At 40.1% G+C, this 9,362-nt stretch overlaps 1 protein-coding gene across 1 annotated transcript; it reads left to right on the forward strand.

Moving 5' to 3' along the window:
- Nucleotides 1-808: 808 nt before the first annotated feature.
- On the forward strand, nucleotides 809-9,135 carry LOC104543437 (retinal dehydrogenase 2; the record flags this gene model as incomplete). Its single annotated transcript, XM_010188051.1, has 5 exons — nucleotides 809-993; nucleotides 1,707-1,871; nucleotides 2,282-2,439; nucleotides 3,245-3,319; nucleotides 7,301-9,135. Coding segments are annotated over 5 exons (656 nt in total), but the record flags the coding sequence as incomplete, so codon positions are not given.
- Between the last annotated feature and the right edge of the window lie 227 nt (nucleotides 9,136-9,362).

Genomic DNA, 9,362 nt, shown 5'->3' on the forward strand with positions numbered 1-9,362 from the left:
AGGAGGAAGGAGCCAGGCTTTTCTCTCTGTTTTTGTCCTGCAGAAAAATAATCTGGCTTTTTGAGAAGGACAGGACTTGCCATTATCAAAGTCAAATTCTCTCAAGTACGTGGTTGGTTGTAATTCTCACATATGCAGTATTAAACCAAGTGCAAACTTTGGATCACACACAAATTTTCCCTTCCTGTACTGACCCCAGTCAGACAGACTTCTATAATGCGAGGCACAATCCGCTTCCTGGGGTCTCTTGAGAGCTTTAGTTGATAAATTACATGTTGCTGGCATGAGAGTCATCGGTGAAGTTGTTCTTGCATACCCTACTCCTATCGACTGCTAAAGCACTGTCTTCATTTAATTTTTGCAGTGGGGTATTAAGCAATATTTCGTGGCTCGTGTCACAAGATGGCATGGCGAATGTATTACCTGTGGACCCTTCTTTGCCTGGATGATGCCTGAAGTCCCAAGTGGTCCCTTGCAATCTAGTGTTTCTAAAACAGTTTTATAACCCTCCAGTATAGCTGTGTCCAGGATGGAATCAATCAGGAAAATAACCCCAACTTTAGACATGTTTTAAAACTTCACATTTTCACAGGGATTATGACTCAAAATTAAACAAACCATTTTAATTTATGACTCGACACAACAATAGTATGGTTTGATTTGGTTGCTGTTTCGGGTTTTTTTAACCAAATCCTATTACTGCTTTGAAGTTTTAGGAATGTGGCACTATGTAATACACACGACACTGGTGCAATAGCAGATGTGTCTGTGATGTTTCAGAGCAACATGTGCTGTCTTGGTTTTTCAGTGGACTATGCTGTGGAACAAGCTCACCAAGGGGTCTTCTTCAATCAAGGTCAGTGCTGCACTGCAGGCTCACGCATTTACGTGGAGGAATCAATCTATGAAGAGTTCGTTAGAAGAAGTGTAGAACGCGCAAAGAGGAGAGTCGTGGGGAGTCCTTTTGACCCGACTACGGAACAGGGTCCACAGGTAAAGGAATCGTTCTTCAGCTCTACAGCCTGGAAGGAGCCTGGAAGCCTTTAAACTCTGCTAGGGCTGAGGTCAGGCAGTGCATACTTGCTCACAGCCCAGGGTAGTTGGCATGATGAATGTTTTAAAGATTAAAATTCTGAAGGAATAAACTGTGCAGCTCAGAGATGTTTCTTGTTAAGCAGAAACTCTCAATGTTTGCCTCCCAGCTTTCACAGCAAGATTCTGGTCTTCAGCCCCCAGTACAGAGCTGTGAGAAACTCAAAGTCTCTGTGGGCACTTACTGTCAAGAATTGCCTACGACCATAACTGTGCTTGTAGACCTCTAGGGAGACAGGAATTGTAAGGAAAAGATGGGCAGACTTAGAAATAGGTCTTCAGAAGATGTTTCTGCCACTAATAAGCTGGGCTTACACCATTTTCAGGAAGTTAACCTGGGACAAAAGATAATGATCTGCTTTGTTTGTGCTTATAAACCAGATTGCCTAGCAAGAATTTAAGTTGATCCACATACATAGGAGACACATCCTTAAGAAGACTGAGCCCTAGGCTTAAGTCAGCAACTATTTGTAGATCTTTGGCATCTCCAGCTCAAAGAGCAGAGAACAAAATCATGTGTCTACTCATGGGGCATGACTTACCTAAAAAAACCAATTCTGACTTGATCGTCAAGTGCACAGTCTCCAAGTCAAATGGCTTCTTCTCTCTTTCAGATTGATAAAAAGCAATACAACAAGATCTTGGAACTCATTCAAAGTGGCATTACAGAAGGAGCAAAACTTGAATGTGGGGGTAAAGGGCTAGGAAGAAAGGGCTTCTTCATTGAACCTACGGTGTTTTCCAACGTAACAGATGACATGCGGATTGCCAAGGAGGAGGTATTCAAGATCATTTTAGAATGGCCTAAACGTGATTGTTTTTTCCTTTCGTTTACTTCCTGAGATGAAAGCTTTACAGTGAAAATTACCACTGTATTTAAACCAAAACAAAACCACTTTCAGAATTCTTATGCACACAGCAACCAATGACATCAGTTGGGTAAAGCAGCTCAATTTTTGTCATTGGCTGTAAAGTCTCAGACCTCAAAGAAAAGATAAGGGAAGAGTGGATGGGTTCCACTGAAATTGGGAAATTCATGCAGTTTTACAGACAGCTATTACCACTATTAAATGCTTCTGTGGGAATTTGTAAACAGGAGAGGGAAGGCAATTTAAAAAGCAGAATAAAACAGGAATAAAATGCCTCTGAATGGGCTGGTTTCTTAATTAATGATTAATCTCTGTTGCAGATTTTTGGACCTGTTCAAGAAATACTGAGATTTAAAACCATGGATGAAGTTATAGAGAGAGCCAACAATTCTGATTTTGGGCTGGTAGCTGCTGTCTTTACAAATGATATAAACAAGGCCCTGACAGTCTCTTCAGCAATGCAGGCTGGGACAGTCTGGTAAGGGAGAAGTTATCACACTCCTGGCTCTTAGAGATAAAGAATTTGACTCACCATCATTATGGCGTCTCAGTTTTGCACCCTTTTGTCTGCAAAAATGTTTATCTAGACCATCCTAGTGGTGAATCACTAACCAAGATACAGAACAGCTGTAGGGAGGTGGTGTGACTGCTCACTGCGGGTGAATGCTGTTGAAAACTGGAAGGTGCCTTGCTTCCCATTAGCATGGCAGCCACACTGCTGAGTGGCATTACCAAAAACAAACAGTATAAATGATCCTTTCTGTGGAGCACAGGAGTCCTGTCAGGTTTCTGCTAAAGGCACAAAGAATTGTGCACTTTCCAGAACACTGAGGAACTGAGAGGATGCCTCTTCTCTCTAGTCCTTACGAATAGGTGATGCCACTTCTAGAGTTTAATGGCTTGCAGTTTGGTATGTCGAGCCTGGGTAAACTGAAGATCCATGAGAAATCAGGGAGAAAAAGGACAAATTCAAATCTAATGGCTCTGTGTTATAAACTGGCACTGAGGTTTGTCAGCAGATTAACAATTCATTCCTAAAGCTGTGGCCAAGTGCTCGGTGCCCTCCTCCAGTGCTCACAGGCCAAATGCCATCCTCCTTATGAGTAAGGAGCACAATGTTGTTTTTGTGGCATAAATCCCTCATTTCTCTTCAACATGAGACAAGTTTGTTATTACTAAAGAGGTATACGGTCTCCTTAGCTCCACAAGTTTCAGCCTCTGCCCAAGTTGTCCAAAGGTCTCTCTGACAACACAGTTGGACTTAATGCCTCTTCCTGTTACAGGATTAATTGCTACAATGCCTTAAATGCCCAAAGTCCTTTTGGAGGATTCAAAATGTCTGGCAACGGGAGAGAGATGTAAGTATTGCACTGCTGTCTTCTAAACTGTTTTCAGCTCTAGAACTTAGTAAACATTAGTGAATCCTTCCTTGCAAATTAAGATCAGGAAAGACTCCGATCTGAGGACCAGGGAATACATAAAATGACTGATAATCATTGCCAGTTCTAAATGCCAGTGATTTATATGGTAAGGCCGCTTTCTTTCCCTTCCTTCTTTTTTTTGTCCCCTTTTTAATAGCAGAATAAGTTACTGGGACCTCCTTTGTATTCTGAAAGGAACTGAAAATTTCTGAGTATTCTTCTGAACTTGTAACCTGTGTTTTCTTACCCATATTAACCAGGACTTTTGCAAAAAGATTCTCTTTTGAGTACTGCTGTATGCTTGTTGACTGGTTTGGTGTACTTGTTTCAGAGCTGGTTTGCCATATATTTTGCCTATCCTGCTATTTTTTCCTTTCTTTACTTTTCCCTAATAGGTGCATCTGAATATTATTAAAATGTTATCTATCTCTTCCAGATTTATAAACAATATCCAATGAAAACAGGCCAAGAGAAGGATATACAAATGTATTTAGATCCCTTTCCAAAAAATCACCTTCCATTCCAAAGTTCTAAACAGAATAAGACAGAAACGTAATGGAGCTCCACACTCAAATACTGTCCCACGTATTTTATTTAAAGACTTACCAGCTTTTAATTCTCATTACAATCACAAGGAAGTTTAGCAATTGCATCAGCCCCAGCTTGGTTACGCGTACAAAGGACTGAATTAATTTCTGTGCAGGAGGCATGCATACCAGATATGTCTCTCTCTGTTTTCCAAATAGCTTATGGCTAATGGCATACCCAGCAGTAAAACTAAAGTAAGGTCAAACTCTTTAAAACTTTAAATATGTTGAAGTATACAACTTGATCTATAAAATGAGCTCTATGTAGTCTAAAATATTTTCCCTCATTAGGGAGTACTTTGAATAACACATTCATACTATTCTCCACATTCATGAGTTATGAGGTGATCTCACACTGGCATAAATATGTCAGCTCATCTAACTCTTATCATTGTGAAAATATTCTAAAACTACTAAGCTCGACAGAGCACATGAGTAACTTGACACCCAAGAGTGACCCCATTGACTTCAGGGAGGTGAACTGCGCAAGCAAAATATTCACATATCGATATCGTGGAGGTTTTGAAAGGGGGGGAAACCAGGCAGCACCCCAGCTCCCATGGAAAAATCTGTGGTTGTTGAACACTTGAGTCCCCATCTACAGCTTTGGAAATATTCATCATAAACACCAAACGTTTGAAATGGCAATAATCTCTATCTCACAGAGATGCCTGAAAACCTACTTATGAGTAACTATTCTACTCCTTTCAGAACCTCTTTGATCAGATATCACCTTCTAATTCACCTCCTCCCCCCCCCCGCATTAATATCTACATACTTTTTATTAAAATGCCATGGTTTCTTAGATCTTTGTTTTTAAGAGATACATTTTACAGCATAAATAATGTTGAGTTAGGCAATTAAAGAAAAAAAAAAGATAAAGCATCCACACATATGTGTGCCATTGCTAAGCTAATACTGTGTTACAGTCAGATCATAATTGTGCCACTGTGCTGTCTGTGCTAACACTGTCTTATCTGGGACTTGTTTTGATCCTGCATTTCAATTCACAGATTTTTATCACACATGGGGGGAAAAAAACTGCACACGGAAAGCTGAGATCTGCTCTACTCATGTTATACTCCCACAAAATGTAGCAGGGTGTGTGCATACCAGTAGAGAACCAGAACTCATGTACACAAGACAACTGATTACTGCTTCCATTAAGGCTCCTTAAAATATTCTTGTATTCTTCAAGGAGTCTAAAAGAGGGATTTTTTTAGATTTACACTTCTTTAAAGCTTCTTATCACTACCTGAGTGGTGCAAAATTTAACTCCTGTAACTAAAAATCACCTGGCTCATCCCAGATAGCCACATGTGGGCATTTTATATTAGAGTTCCCCAAAGTTCTGGTCTGTGTCCAAACGTCTTCAAGGGAAGGAGGTGCCATTCTACTACAGGGCTATCCTTTAATGTCATAGGAATTCTTACTGTCCGGATAGCTCTGAGATACAGCAGTGCATAGCAGCATTCCCAAAAAGAAGAACAAGCAGGAGAACAGCTTGGAGTTATAATTCTTTTTCTTACCTTTTTTCTCTTGGACTGAGGGAGTATAAAGTATTTCTTAAATGGCCATAGAACAGGATGTTCCTGCTCTCTACTTCCCTGTATTAGGTTGTGGGGACAAGTGAGTCCTTTAACTGAACACGCACTGACTCTTCTGCTCTCAATGTCTGGAATAACCCATCTTCTTATTCAGCAAGAGCAACCTGTTAACTTTTGAAAAATTAGAATTCATGACAGTTGTCCACGTCCAAACTTTTGGCCAGAAAACAAATGCGTAAGGCCCTGAAGCCTTGAGCTGAAGAGACAGACAATAAATGCATCTAATTGTGATTACTTACTAGCATGAGTTATTGGGCTCCATGTGGCTCCCGGTGACGGCTTCCACTGAGCCGTAAGGGAATGGTTCTGTGGCTCAGCTGAGTCTGATAAACAGCAAAATTTTTGGTCATTCTTCGGAGACAAATCTACCACTTTCTACTGAAAGCTGGGGGTGAGGTGGTCCAAATCAATGGGAACCTTTCACCTTTTCACATGTCAAAAAATGTTCACTAATATGTTTCTTTGCATGTAGTTAGACTCTGATAAATCTTAAACCGCCTACTGAATCGCCAGTCTGAGTTAAATATCAACCACTGTATCACGTGTATGGCTTACCAAGCCAACAGGCACATCAGAAAGTTTGCAAAGCTGCAGGTGGAGTGAAATGGGCTGGTAAATACTGATATTTCTGCCCAAATGAATTAACTTAAGTAATGTAATTACTCCTTAATGTAATCTTAAGGAAGATTACAGGAGTTCCTCCCCCGATTTTATATTTTGTGTAAAACTTAGAGTGTAGAGGTAAATACGAAGTAGGCTATGCCACAACAGGAGCATGCAGAGGAGTTTAATTGCTTTCAACAGTAGCTCCTCACTCCATTCTGAAAGCAACACTTACTACTAGGAGGTTCTGAGGAATTGCCCTGAAATATTCTTTATAGTGCAGTCGGCATTAAATTCGACACAGCTGGATCCAGAGGGAAGTCAGTGTCAAACAGTAAAGATGCTAACATGATATCCATGTCAGCACTTTTTAGATTTTAATGCAAGTAAGGGAGCAGTATTGTATGTGTTTTAGGGGTGGGGTAAGAATTTAACCAAGAAACAAATGTCTAGAAGAGCTTGTGCAAAAGAATCCTCATATGAGTTCATACAGAAGAGTTCTCTACTTCCAGACTTGGACTGTACCTGTTTTGAGTGCTTTACATACACAGCCTCCGGCAGACACATTAGAATTTACTTAACCAATGACTTGACTGGAACACACTTCTCCATTACTAAAATATGCCCAGCAAAATGCAAATACCTGTACTTCAGAGAAGACAGGCGTAACTCCCAAGAAGCTTTGCAATGTCCACTCTAAACCTCAGCAGAGTTGCCCAAGAGATAAGCCAGGCTGGAGCTGACTACAACAAAATCTACATGGCATTCAGAAACACCCATTTCTTAAGCACAACTTACCCAAAGCAGAACGTGAAGCCCTCAGAGCCATGTGTGCTCCCAGATGACTGGGGCCTAGGAAGTGGCTTCTAGCAGTGTAGGGGATCTTACAAAAGATGCTGTGCCAGGACAGTAAGAGCTCTTCTACAGCAGTCTAGTGGAGGTCTGAGCAGGCTCAGTGCCCTTTTACAGTATGTGCAAATGGTGATTTGTGCTGCTGGATATTTTGTCAGAAACCTATGCTGAGAATTTTAAGTTATATCTTAACTTTATCAAGGAATCGAGTTGTTGGTCGATAAAGAATTAATGTCTGGTGTAAGCTGATGCTGCAATTTGTTTTGTAGGGGTGAATGTGGATTGAGAGAATATTCTGAAGTTAAAACTGTGACAATAAAGATCCCTCAGAAGAATTCCTAAAATGACAGAGGACCACGTTGTGCAGAAGAGCACATGATGCCACCCTCTCTATTCCTTATGGAGACCAGCACTCAGGAATAAAAAGTGTTACACAATATATATTTAAGAAATTAAGTTGCAACATATATACTGGGCACATAACTGCATATGTAACACAAACCAACTCTGCATGTTTTCATAAAACTCTCCTGAGAATTGTTACGTCTTTATAAAACTAATCATTACAAGAGAGAAACATTGCTATTGAGCATCATTTAATAATGGTTCTAGCTATAAAACTGTTAAATGCAAATGCATGCACATACACATTTATCTCTTCTTTCAATAAACAAAATAAGTCTCACTGCTTTCAGGTTGCCTTCTCAAAAAGACCTGCCTTGTGCTGACAGTCTAGATTCAAGCCAGATTCTACCCAAAATGCTAGAAATTAACAACATATACAAAGTATCGATGTTCTTAAAAAAAAATAAAAGACTGAATGGTAACGAGTCAGAAGCTGGTGTATTGGCAACTTTCCAGTTCGAATGCTCACATAAAGAGGTCAGACTGGGAAGGGAATTCAACCATAATACGGACAACGAAATCCAGGTACTTCTCAGTGAGATTTGGCTTTCATGACCCACAGCGATTTGGTTTTCAAACCTATTTTCATAATTAATGTCTTGCTATAAGCAAAAAATCCTCCCTCACTTACAGGAACTTGAAAGGATTTACCTGCCTTCCAAAAGAGCGTGGCCAGAGAGGGTGCGGGGGTGTTACAGAGAACAGGAACAGCTCCCAGGACTTCACAGAATATTTCAGTTTTCACTCTTGCCTAGTTTCGTTGTTGTTACAGTTGTTGTTTTCACCTTTTTTCATTTTTCAAACAAGTACATGCACACACAGACACCATTTATCTGTCTGCTATTAAACTGCCTGTGATTACACTGGGAATCATTCAAGTATTCATTACAGCAGGAAGAACCCAGCAAAAGCCCACCTGGCAAGAACTAGGCTTGACTTTATTTTCTTACTAAATGATGGCTTGCCATCCTCACCGTGCTTGTGAGCCTCAGGTGAGCTTACTCTCTGGCACTGACTCCTCAATTATGTCTGGGTTTTTTTAGGCCCAAGACAAAAATATGAGCAAGTTCTTTTCGAAGCGAGGTGTTTAAAACCTGTCACCGTGTTTCCTGCTGCCTACAGAACCTCTTCCAAGTCATAACTAACAAACTAAACACCGTCTCTTTCTTCTTTCCAGCTGCAGAGCTCACCAGACTTTTTAAAAAGAGGTTTCATTTCATGTTCTAACTTAGAATTAAGAAAATTTCTTTTTAAAGTAGAGTGAATCACCGACACCGTGTAGCTACATTATCTGGGACGTATGGACAGAAATATGGCCTCAGATGTAACAGTGTTCCTAGCTGCAGAGTCCATCCTATGAACTGTTGAAAACTCCAGATCTGATCAGCAAATCATTTCTGCACAGTCTTAACTTCCTTTACTCTTTGAGGAATTCCTCTTAGATTGAACTTGTGTGTGTCCTTCAACATACTGCTGGATCAGGACAAGAGTATCCAGCACTTTGTAGTGTGGTAGCCCTCAGTATTTTGTATTTCTAAGTCATGTCAAACTGTGTACGTGTTTTTAAAGCAATATGTATACGTGATGTTATTCGGAAATGACAGTACATTCACAGACATGGAGAAGACCAAAATATTCCTGAGTTGTTAAATGCAAATACCGTATCTTCTACTGTAGTGTATGTCAGAGTTAAGAAAAAACAAAATACAGCAAATAAGAGATTAGTTGTCTTATAAGCTGCACTATAAAATGTGAAAAAGGAGATTGTACTTCTTTTCTCCTATTTACTTAAAAAAGAAACTTCCTGTGCTAACAGCATTTACACCGTGTACTCTTTTGTATTCTTTTTGTGTATTTTGTACGTCTGTGCTTTATTCCCAGTACATTCAGGTAAATAATAGAGAGTTGCCATTTTTTTCAGCCCTG

Source organism: Mesitornis unicolor, unplaced genomic scaffold (genome assembly GCF_000695765.1).
Source record: "Mesitornis unicolor isolate BGI_N332 unplaced genomic scaffold, ASM69576v1 scaffold46917, whole genome shotgun sequence".
Lineage (NCBI taxonomy): Eukaryota > Metazoa > Chordata > Aves > Mesitornithiformes > Mesitornithidae > Mesitornis > Mesitornis unicolor.